General features: G+C 42.6%; 1 protein-coding gene across 3 annotated transcripts in view; it reads right to left on the reverse strand.

The window, feature by feature from the left end:
• The window catches only part of RPE (ribulose-5-phosphate-3-epimerase), a 198,833-nt gene that overhangs the window by 113,892 nt on the left and 72,548 nt on the right, over positions 1-12,393 (reverse strand). For all 3 annotated transcript variants that reach the window (XM_069225667.1, XM_069225665.1, XM_069225666.1), the window contains exon 3: positions 7,897-8,036. In XM_069225667.1, coding sequence (XP_069081768.1) covers positions 7,897-8,036 — 140 coding nt within the window. The remainder of the gene's footprint in view (positions 1-7,896; positions 8,037-12,393) is intronic.

Below are 12,393 nucleotides of genomic sequence, written 5' to 3' on the forward strand. Positions count from 1 at the left end.
TTGCACTAAGAGTGCAGCTGGTGCTTTTACAAAAAAAAAAAAAAAGAATTAAATCTGAGATGGCTTCCGCTAAAACAGGCTAAAATGAAATACAACTGGAAAGCTTACAACAGCTATGACTAAGTGGACTTCTCCACTGGCTTTAGTGATGTGGTTGCATTTGCTCTATCTGCAAGAGGTAGGTGGTTGAACTTGAGCTTTTCATCTCCAAGAAGGTTCCTGAGTTTCAACCACATTAGGGACCACCTCTGAGTTCGCATCTACTCCTCAGACGAGAACCCTCTGGTGCTGTTAGGGTGGTCGTCCACTGGTGGCTCTTTACATGCAGAGGGTCGGGCTCAAATTATGGCTTTGAATCCACCAATGTCAATTATACCACACATCTGCAGTCCTCTGCTACAGTAACAGCATGACCTTGTAAAATAGCCATGGCCTGGTTCATAAATTCTATTATTAGAAAAGTCCTCTAGAGCCTCACTAAGACTTTAATTGATTTTTATTGGGAGCATGGCCAGCTAAGCACATAGTTGGACGTGTGACAGATGTTTCAATGAGGCTTCCACTTTCCAGGCCAGAGATGTTGACTACAAGGGAGAGTGTCTGATGAAAGCAGGGTCATGAAACTTCAAATTTTGTGGGGTTTGGAATGGGACAGTCCTGGAGCCTGGAAGGTCATGATTGAAAACCATAACAGCAAATTCTCACCCTCCACTGGCAAAAATAATCACAGTGGTGGCACAGTCCAATGAAGGATCAAAAAGATGCGGAAACGTCAATAAAACCAGGCCATGAGAGTGCTGGCCCAAAGTCAAACTGCAATAGAGGCCTAGGTAAGTGGACTGCAGCACCAAACAGCTGATCCCTGTGGAACTGGTTTTTGAGGCAGGGGTCCCACATCGCACTCCAGTGTGGCAAGAAGCGGGAACCCACAAGCATGGGGAAGGCCTAGTAGAGACAGATGGGGCCAAGTGGGCTCTTAGATACTGCTATGCTGTGTGGCGGCCAGCCAGGCATCAGTGCACATTATACTGCAGATCTATGCAGAGGAGTCTGAGTGACTTCAGATCTTGGAGGAGTACTCCACCAACAGCTCAAGATGCTTTTATAACCAGCAGAAAATGTGGTCCCCTACAAAAGAAAGAAGAGAACTCAAGTGCTGCTACCTTCACTTGTGGCAATTTACTACTCCATCCTTTCTTGAAGGAAATGAAGGATACCATCGTAAGTATGGATAAGAAGGTCTCTTTGATCAAAAAGGGCCTTGAGAAACTCTAAGGTCAACGTTGGAAGGAATGAATCACAAATAGAAGGGCTTGAACATCAACTGAGAACATTTCAGAGTTTTGTGACAGCTCTGGTCCACAGAGCTGAGTCTTTGGACATTTCTGTCTAGGCCTCACATTTGAGCTGAAAATAATGGGTATTCAGCACTTGGCAAAGGGAGAAAACATGGCAGATGTGATCACTCAGCCTCTACGGACTGAGCTCTGCAGGTGAAGGGCACTGCCCTCCTGTAAATCAGCACTTCTCAAAAGTGAGACATTGTGACTGGTGCACCTTCCAGTCATGGAGATCTCACTTTGAGAGACAACAAAGGGCTGATGTTACCCGAACAAAGCAAGGTGACACAAACTAAAAGAAAATATCTCCAAGTCACCAATTAAGTTGTTGGCAGGTAGGCTTGAAGAATCCCAGTGGTTTCCTGCGAAACTAAGGGTGCACATCAAAGCACTAAGGCCCTATATTATATCTTGGCGGTATTACAGCAACATGCCACAGCCCCGGCCCAGAGTACTCAGCCAGGTAGATGGTGTTTCAACCACTGTATTGAGATGTGTTGTGGTGAACCGCCGACCACTATGATGGAGTGCTCTCCCTAGCCGTCAGGCTGGTGGGTTCCCACCGACCAAATTTAGATGTCACACATACACAGTACTTAGCCATATGTGCCCCCCTGCACAACACAACACACCACATACACACTACAATCCATTGCCATCCCACCACAACAAAACACGTACATGCCGAAAACACACATTGCTATACATCCATTACACAGCATTTACACACAATTGACACTACACACACAACCACAATCCAACTACACACTTATCTACACAAACACACTCACACAAAAGCACAACTACACACATCACAACGACCACCATACACCAACACTTATCTGAATTGTACACAGCAACACGACACACAACATCAGACCCATAAGCAAGTGCAACCATACTGAGATAACCACGTCATCCACTCCAGCTCCCTCCACCTCAAAAAGCCAATCTAATTACACCCACACATACACGTATTGACTCGCATGCAGATCTGGAAGCACAACATCACAGGTACAGATCCCCCTTGCAATGTGCACACATGGACATAGTTGACAAATGTGACTAACATCAATGTGGTGCCAGCATCATTTGGCAATAAATGACATTTGTGTATGTGTCTTTCAGAAGTGTCTCCATCCATGTCTGCCACAATGGAGTTCCTGAAACATACATATCACAGTAATTTAAAAAAAAAAAAAAAAAAGTGTCATGTACATGACTGCAGTGGTCCCGAGCTCATGTGCAGTGACCACAAAACGTACACTGGCACTGCGGATCGCTTGGGGATAAGAGGGTTGGCTCGGTGGCGGGGTCGTGTTTTCTTCGTGGTCCAGTGGCAGCAGCAAACAAAGGTTGTGTCCAGTCAAAGACAAAAATGGACTCAGGAGAAAAAGGTAGGTTTTTTCCCCTCATTTCCATTCCAATCTGCCAACTCAGGTATGGAGGTAGCACCGCCTCACTTTGCTTGGCGGGAAGGCACATCCAAATCTGCTTAGCGATAAGGGTGGCTGGAGTCCCGCCACTATTTACAATGGTGCTGTTGACGCGGTGGAGATTCCTGGAGGAGATGTCAGGACTCGGGCGCTCTATCTCGTATGGGACTGCCAACACCTAAATCTGGCAGGTGGACCACTAATAATGGTGGCTGGGGAGGCTCACGGTATTTGTTTATTTAGCTTTAACAATATCCACTTGTGTAGCCGGGAATTTTCACTTCAAGCCGCGCGTCCATCCGACGTCGCGGTTTAAAAAGGAATGGCTAAATAAACCAATACCGTGAGCCTCCCCAGCCACCATTATTGCACAGCTGGCCCTTTGACATGAACAAAAGAAGGATGCCATACTTTGGATTTACAGAAATAGCCCAGGCTTCGCTACATCAGTAATAATAATTGAGCATGCAGACGACCATAATTAATTACTGGAATTTCTACTAGGTGCTACCGAACACAAAATATCCCCAATCCTGATGATGACTCTACATTGATTTAGGTCTTATAAATGGGGTCGAAACGTCGACAAAAAATTGAATATGGATTGTAACTGTAAAAATACTTTGTGACTTCAGGGCTTCCTGGATTGACGGAGCCGTTTGAAGTCCATATTATTCTTAACCAAATTCTGTACATATTGTATACAACACTATCACTCTCCTTCACAATATTCACTTTCACTGTGTTTCAACATAGGAGCACCTACTATCATAGATATTGAAAATGTGCAATATATGCTGTTAAAATTCGTTAAAGGAAGTAAAAAGGAATAAAGTACAATTAATACAATAAAGAATGGATATACGTAATTGTCAAACTGACAGCTTACAGTGGAAGTCTAGGATTACTTCCCCCTTGCATTGACCATATAGTAATCTTGTTTATTGCCCTGGTCAAAAGGGTTAGAGGGATTGCCTCATTGCTTTACACTAAGTATATAAGGGGAGCCCAAACACCATTTCCTGAGCCTAACTGGAGCGTAGCACTAGTAATAAAGTACTTTATATTGGGCGTCTCTACCAAATGCATTCCTTACTGTCTTCACAGCTCTAATCAGCATACTTTCCACGGCTCGTCTATCAGCTCCATGAGGAGGTCCTTTACCTAACATCTCTGGAATCCAAATTTTTGTGTGACTCTTTTGTTGTCTGCTTCCAGAGATTTCACATCAAGCCTTTATCCCTTGGATTGTATCCATTCCACAGTTCGGGCAGCCTGCCTCCACACTGATGGTGGTAGGACACAGTGGGATACCAAAGTTTAACAAGATCATTCAACTTAAGACAAGCGAAAATCCTTTTAACCTCGTCAAAGAGTTTGAAAGTTTAATTTTTCAAGACACTCCCAACCTTTGTATAAAACTCTTCCTCTGCCAGTCTTCAAAACCCATTACTACCTGAGAAGGGGCGAAATCAAGGTTAATTTCAACTGGTGAAAATGAGAAAAGGAAGGTGATAAAGAAACTCTCACTAAAAAACAGACAGACATTACAGTCCTGGTCATTGGGGAGTAGTAAATCCATGTGGGCCTCTGTACCTTCATAAGTCATGGTACTGACCACAGCGTCTACCTGCCATTGCGTAGCCCATGAAGCACCACTGCTTCTCAGATTTACCGGTAACCACTCCACTAAACATTTAACATGCGCTGCTTGAAAAAACATGGCTCTTGACTCAGGTCAAGCCTCTGTTGCTTGTTTCAGGGGTGACTGGCAACAAAATCATTTTGAGAGCTATTATGAGACCAAACAATGTGCCACTTCTGTACCTGTCCTACTAGCTGGGATTAGTTAGGCTGACTAGCTTCATTAATGATCAGGACCAAACAAACTACTAGATAGGTCTCTGAAGAACCAATAGCTGGAACATCCCACCCACCCACCCACCCACCCACCCACCCACCCACACACCCACACACCCACACCCACACCCACACCCACACCCACACACACACACACACACACACACACACACACACACACACACACACACACACACACACACACACACACACACACACACACACACACACACACACACACACACACACACACACACACACACACACACACACACACACACACACACACACACACTGTAGATCGCATACAGAAGTAAGACTAGTGGACATCCCCGTCTTGACCCCTTAGTAATATGTATATAGTCCAAGGCAATCACATTCACCTTTACCCTAACTCTTCAGGGCCTACAGCTCGCTAGTATTCCCGCCATAAAATTACCTCATGGCCCAATCACTGTCAGCAACTGCTCCAGAAACTGCCAATCCATCCAGCTGAATGTTTCCTAGACTCCCACTTCACTGGGTCAATAATATGCATAATCATCTTGGTATTGCTGCTGCCTTGACTTAGACGATTCTGCTTGGTCTGAGTGCAGTATGTCTTGCCTCTAAATTATTTTTACATTTACGTTGAGGAGACAGATCGGGTGATAGAAGAAGCACTCCTGGGAATCCTTGCCTAGCTTCAGGACTAATGTGCACAAAATGGGTAATCAAATGGCTTTGTAAAAAGAAGTTTAAGGGGCTCTTTGTTCCAAAGTTGGCTTTTATCTTTAAGGCCTTGTAGAATTCGGCCAAGTAGCCATCCAGTCCAGGAGCCTCGCCCCACTTCAGTGGACCTATAGCTTTTAATACTTTGTCTACTTTTTAATATTCTGTTCACTCTTATGGGGGCATCAAAGGCTTGACTTTGGGCCACCGAGATTCAGGGAAACCGGGATTCTTCCATCTCCTCTTGCATCATTGGTTCTTTACTATATAGTTCTTCACAGTATCTACTATACTGTTCTGCTATACCACAGCATATCTGAACAACCAGGTTATCCCACAATCTATGTCAGTTCACCCTTTAATGAACCACTTGTGCTCTAATCATACAAGCTATTGGCTTTTCTGCTTTTTCTCCATCCTCGTCAAATGTCGGTCTTATTTTTACCAGTGCATATTGTTATCTTTCGAAATCTAAAGTGCACACCTGGACTTAGACTGCCAGAATCTTCCTCTAGGTCTTATGAGCCAACCTCAGCGTGTGTGTTTCTAAGGATGCTAATTCTCCTCCAAGCTTTTGTTTTATCAGAGCTCTCATTCTGTTTAGTCAGGCCTCTTCTATGTGCTGCCATCAGATGACGACCTTCATGACCTCCCATCGAGTGCATGGACTCACACAGTCCATTTAATTTTCAATTTAGATGTTTTTAATCCTTCCCTACCACCAACATTGAATTCCAATATCCTGAAGAATAAGATAGCAATCACCAATGCTTAGCACCGCAGCTTGCGGTGTCTCTAGCAATCATCAAGTAGAGTTAGCTATGATCACACAGAGCAAGCTCACCAATGAAGGAATCTTGCGCCTTGCTATAGAGTTGTTAACCAGAAAGTGGACCATCATGTATATGACTCAGGCACTCCTCAGTAGTATATGCAGTCCAAACCCCATTAACTTCAGACTTTAATTAGACCTATAGATCGTAGTCAATCCTTTTCGGAATGTGACATCACTGTCCCCACTGCCCCACCCCCGGAAAACTAATAGCCAGAGTCCTGTCTCTGGTCCCATCCATCACTATAGGTCACCACCTAGGATTAGCTCCCCTCCGTGCCTTCAAAGAGACCTGAAATAAAGTCTGTCAGAACTGCCCCTTCAGCATATTTGGCACCTATCACAAAACAACAGCGCTTACACAGGCAAACTCTGAAGTCAACATTTTGTGCCACTCTTTAGTATCTGTCTTTGCCCCCAAACTACTCCTACACAGGGCTGCTACACCAATATTTTCATCTTGTCTGAGGTGAGGTATTGCTCTAGGATCCACTGGGAGTGTAACGTGCCTCCGATCAGAGTAGATGTGTACCTGCAAAGACTGTCCCTTAACAAAAGCAGGCTGAATCCTTTCTTAGCAGAAATATTGAGAGCTTGTTTTTTTTGAGGCTAAGAATATGTATAGTTTTAGTCCTGCTCTATGCCCGGCCATCCCATGCCCCCAGTGATTCACTTTGAATGTATCCACACTAGACATGCGCAGCTGTCCACATTATTAACAAGTGAAACCAAACAGAACAGGAGACCCATGATCTCTCACTAAGGGCATGCTCCCAGGACTATGAAGCTGCTACTTTCAAAGCACCCTGTGCAGCAGAGATTCGCCTGAAATTGGCATCTCCTGCTCCTTCTTTCAGTGGACAGCAAATAGGACATTTAGAATATTTTCAGCTCCACTTCCAAAGATGGAACAGAATCACTAGCACCCAGCTTTCATTGTCAAGAGGAACAACAAACAAATCAAGGATCTCTGTAGTCGACACACTAATTCCACTTACATGTACACAATGTATTAAATAGTATTTATGAAATAGTATCAAATTGTGGAGGCACAGAGACGGCAAAAGAATGGCAAGAGGAGAAAAGGCAGCAAAAGAATGCCAAACTTGTCCCCTTTAACGATAAATATATGATCACCAACTGCATACCTTAAAGTCATTTATGTCAGGGCAATATTTACATCAATAATTAAAAAAGAAAAAACCTACAACCGGCTATGTGGAGTGGCAGAACTGAAGTTTGTATGTCATCTATGTTTATTATAATAATAAAAATTAACAATTATTTTTTTTTAAAGTCTATATTGCTTACTATGCCAGATATACAGTTGTAGCATATTTTATTGAAGCACCACCAAATGTGGGCCTGCATTTCATTGTGTCGAAGCCAAGCAGACACTATCCACAATGCTGGGAAAAAGGCACACAGACTTCGTTACCGGTGAATATTTACGGTACACCTAATCCACTATGAAACCACCTTATCTCTGCATGATGTAGACTGGGGTAGCTGTACTCTCATTAAATGTCTAGAGAGGAATCAACCATTCTCACTCACACTAATACCAGATGTCTTGCCTCTGCTGACCAAAACGTAAAGAACGGTCAAATGCACATCTAGCCACACAGGTAAAAATGCATGTAGGACAGAAGTCACTGCAATAGCAAGAAGATTGGTTCATTTATTACTCTTTTGTTCCAGTCATTGCATCACTCACCTTCATCCCGCTCTCTCGGATTTCTTTAATCAAAGCCCCAGGGTTGTCTGTGGCTTCCAGGTGGAAAGTGTACTGACTCCCACCAGCTGCAGCCATTGGTTTCACCCACTGCTCTGGGTTGGCCACCATCATGTGCATATCTGAAAAGAGATGCAAAGGTAAGTATTCAACACCATACCCCCAAGAGAAGGATTTAAATACGTGGACTCAAAGGTCAACCAAACTCATCAATAGCCCTTGGATTATGGCAACAATAAAGTGGTTGCAGATTAACCATGCAAATCAAAGTGAAACCTTTTGTAAAAAAAAAAAATCTAAAGCACTAGACAAAGTTACCACATCACAACATTCATGCTTTCAAAAATGTGGCAGCTAAGTGGCGGCACTGGCTACTTTGATCAATTCAACTGAAAGCAGCGCTGGCAGTGCTGAAAATAATTTACATTATTCAGGAACATTTCATATTGGTGGTAGAAATGCTTGGTACAGGAGCACCAGAACGCTGTACAATAGTTCCAAAAACATGGTAAACAGGAGCGCCAGCGCAATGTGCAGCAGTTCCACACACGTGGCGAAGTGCTGAGATGGGTCACAAAACTGACAGATGCAAGCCTGTTGATGATTGCTGGGTGTCTGGGAATTTACTTAAGAGCACAATCTTTACCTGCTTCAGAACAGCCAAAAATATGTTGACAGCATTGTAACAAAAGGCATACTTTGGCTTTTCTCTTTGGTGTTAAAAAAGAGCCTTGGTGCATGGTTAATGATCTCGACCAGTGTTTCCTAAACTGTGTGGCACAACCCACTGGTGGGTCGCCATCTTATTCCTTTTAGGTCGCAAAAGAGCAATAAATAAAGATGCCTTGATATTTTGTGTTTGCTTCAGACAGAGGTTAAATGTCAGGCTACGTCCTCTCACAAATTGCTGCTTATTCTTTTAAAATGGGGATTGCTGTTTCCTTTTCTTTCTCTGACTGCAAAGTGACAGGAGTTTTTAAAGTAAGTGAACTACGTGACAATCTTATTTGGGTACTTTTTTTTTTAACAAAAAGATGAAATACCTGTAAATGAACTGCATACATGTCAGAAAATAGCAGTTTGGAAGGCAAAAATAAAGCACTTTGTAACTTTAAAGTGTAATGGGCACAAAGATTTTAATAGAATCAACACAAAATCAAGACACTTACTTGTGATCCGCAAATGATATTCACGGAAACACGATTTTAACATATTATCATTTGTGTGCTAAAAAGTTTCATCAGTAAAACTTTGTTCAATTTAGTTGCCATTTCAATGGAAAAAGTGCTGCCTGTAAATGACAATAGGCTGTCGCACAATGCTTTAGCCTTATATTTGCAACGCTGTGCTCCAAAATCCTACACCAGCTATATACTACACCCATACTAATCTTGTGCTGAATTAATTTGCAACACTATGTGAAGCTAGGATTTTTCACAGTCCCTATGCCTTCAGTGATGTAATGCTGATGTCAGCACACAGACTCTGAAAATTGTTCCAGGGCCACTGGTGCAAAGGCACTGAACTGTGACCCTAAGTACAGTTTTCAAACAAATTATTTCAAGTATTTCCAAGCAAGACTCCATTTGAACCTTCAAGTACTTTTTTGCAGCTGTTTTTTAATTCACAATGCCATTTCAGCAATGTGCTTATTACACATGGTGATACACAATCATCCTACTTGTATATGACTACCACACATAAATTGAAAAATATGGCTATGGCCAAACAGCCATGGCTGCTGACTTTGGATCTGGGAACCAGGTTCGAGACCCAGCGTTGGCTCTGGGCAAATCACTTAATCATCTGTGCTTAAAATAAGAGGATTCTGACCTTATATAATATAATCTTGTGCTCATGTAAAGCTCTCTAGTGGTCTTGGGCAGTACTCACACTATATAAAGCTAAAAAAAGGAGCTCCCAAAATGCATTTTCCCCATGAAATTTCCACAGGGCTTTTTAAACAGCGCTACAGCCCAAACAGATTAATGGAATTACACCAAATCTGGCAGAAAGCTAGATCTTGATCCAGAAGCCATGATTTTTGGAATAAATTCTTTCAGTACCTTTAGAGAAATAATTTATATATCTGGATGTTTGGGTTTGCGGGAGCAAAACTCCTGTGAGTCCCATGGGAGCTCACGCACTGAGTGTCTGCCCACAACATGAAGAGAAATATTACAGCTGCCATGTCATGAAAATTTGTAAAATGTTTAAGGGGTTAGGGGTACCTTACCTCCTAGACCTAAGAAAGAAAGATAGATAGATAGAAAAAAAAGAGAAAGAAAGAAAGGAGAGGAGAGAAGGGGTTAAGTTTAAAATGTGACATTTTTAACCAACTTTAAAGTCGCTTCAAAACATATTGAAAATGTCACTTACCCAGTGTACATCTGTTCGTGGCATCAGTCGCTGAGATTCACATGGTATGCATGAGCTCGCCATCTGGTGTTGGGTCGGAGTGTTACAAGTTGTTTTTCTTCGAAGAAGTGTTTTCGAGTCACGGGACCGAGTGACTCCACCTTCTGTGCTCATTGCGCATGGGCGTCGACTCCATCTTCGATTGTTTTCCCCGCAGAGGGTGAGGTAGGAGTTGTACTATAGTAATAGTGCCCGCGCAATGAAAAATGTAAGTATGTACCTATTAAAGGATTAAGTAATATATATACAAATGTACAAAATTAAAGGTAACTTCTGAACTGCTACAGGCTTCCGGGGAGGTGGGTGGGTCCATGTGAATCTCAGCGACTGATGCCACGAACAGATGTACACTGGGTAAGTGACATTTTCAGTTCGATGGCATCTGTCGCTGTAGATACACATGGTATGCATAGACTAGTAAGCAGTTAGTTCCCCATAAGCGGTGGTTTAGCCTGTAGGAGTAGAAGTTGTCTGAAATAGAGTTCTTAATACAGCTTGACCTACTGTAGCTTGTTGTGCGGATAGCACATCTATACAGTAGTGTTTGGTGAATGTGTGAGGCGTAGACCAAGTGGCTGCCTTACAAATTTCTTGCATTGGGATGTTTCCTAAAAAGGCCATTGAAGCACCTTTTTTCCTTGTTGAATGTGCCCTGGGAGTAATGGGCAGTTGTCTTTTTGCTTTAAGGTAGCAGATTTGGATGCATTTAACTATCCATCTGGCTATACCTTGTTTTGATATTGGGTTACCTGCATGAGGTTTTTGGAATGCAATAAATAGCTGTTTAGTTTTTCTGATGTTCTTCGTTCTGTCAATGTAGTACATTAATGCTCTTTTGACATCTAATGTATGTAGTGCTCTTTCAGCCACAGAATCTGGCTGTGGGAAGAATACTGGTAGTTCTACCGTTTGATTTAGATGGAATGGAGAAATAACTTTTGGTAAAAATTTTGGATTAGGTCGTAGGACGACCTTATTTTTATGTATTTGTATAAAAGGTTCTTGTGTTGTGAACGCTTGAATTTCACTTACTCTTCTTAGAGATGTAATGGCGATGAGAAAGGCAACTTTCCAGGTGAGGAATTGTATTCCGCAAGAGTGCATGGGTTCGAAAGGTGGGCCCATGAGTCTTGTTAGAACCACGTTTAGGTTCCATGAAGGAACAGGTGGTGTTCTTGGTGGTATAATTCTTTTAAGCCCTTCTATGAATGCTTTGATAACTGGTATCCTATACAAGGAAGTTGAATATGTAGTTTGCAGGTATGCAGATATTGCTGCAAGGTGTATTTTAATAGAAGAGAAGGCTAGCTTTGCTTTTTGTAAATGGAGCAAGTAATTTACTATATGTTTTGGAGTTGCCTCTAGTGGTTGTATCTGATTATGATGGCAGTACCAAACAAATCTTTTCCACTTACTTGCGTAGCAGTGTCTAGTGGATGGCCTTCTGGCCTGCTTTATGACTTCCATACACTCTTGGCTAAGTTGTAAGTGTCCGAATTCTAGGATTTCAGGAGCCAGATTGCTAGATTCAGCGATGCTGGGTCCGGGTGTCTGATCTGTTGGTTGTGTTGCGTTAACAGATCTGGTTTGTTGGGCAGTTTGATGTGTGGTACTACAGACAGATCTAGCAGTGTTGTGTACCAGGGTTGTCTTGCCCACGTTGGTGTTATTAAAATGAGTTTGAGTTTGTTTTGACTCAATTTGTTTACTAGGTAAGGAAGGAGAGGGAGAGGAGGAAAAGCGTAAGCAAATATTCCTGACCAGTTCATCCATAGGGCATTGCCTTGGGATTGCTTGTGTGGGTATCTGGACGCGAAGTTTTGGCATTTTGCGTTCTCTTTTGTTGCAAATAAGTCTATTTGTGGTGTTCCCCAGAGTGTGAAGTAGGTGTTCAGAATTTGTGGGTGGATTTCCCATTCGTGGACTTGCTGGTGATCTCGAGAGAGATTGTCTGCCAGCTGATTCTGGATTCCCGGAATAAACTGTGCTATTAGACCAATTTGATGGTGGATTGCCCACTTCCATATTTTTTGAGCTAACAAGCTTAACTGCGTTGAATGT

The sequence above is a fragment of the Pleurodeles waltl genome, chromosome 3_1 (assembly GCF_031143425.1).
Source record: "Pleurodeles waltl isolate 20211129_DDA chromosome 3_1, aPleWal1.hap1.20221129, whole genome shotgun sequence".
Lineage (NCBI taxonomy): Eukaryota > Metazoa > Chordata > Amphibia > Caudata > Salamandridae > Pleurodeles > Pleurodeles waltl.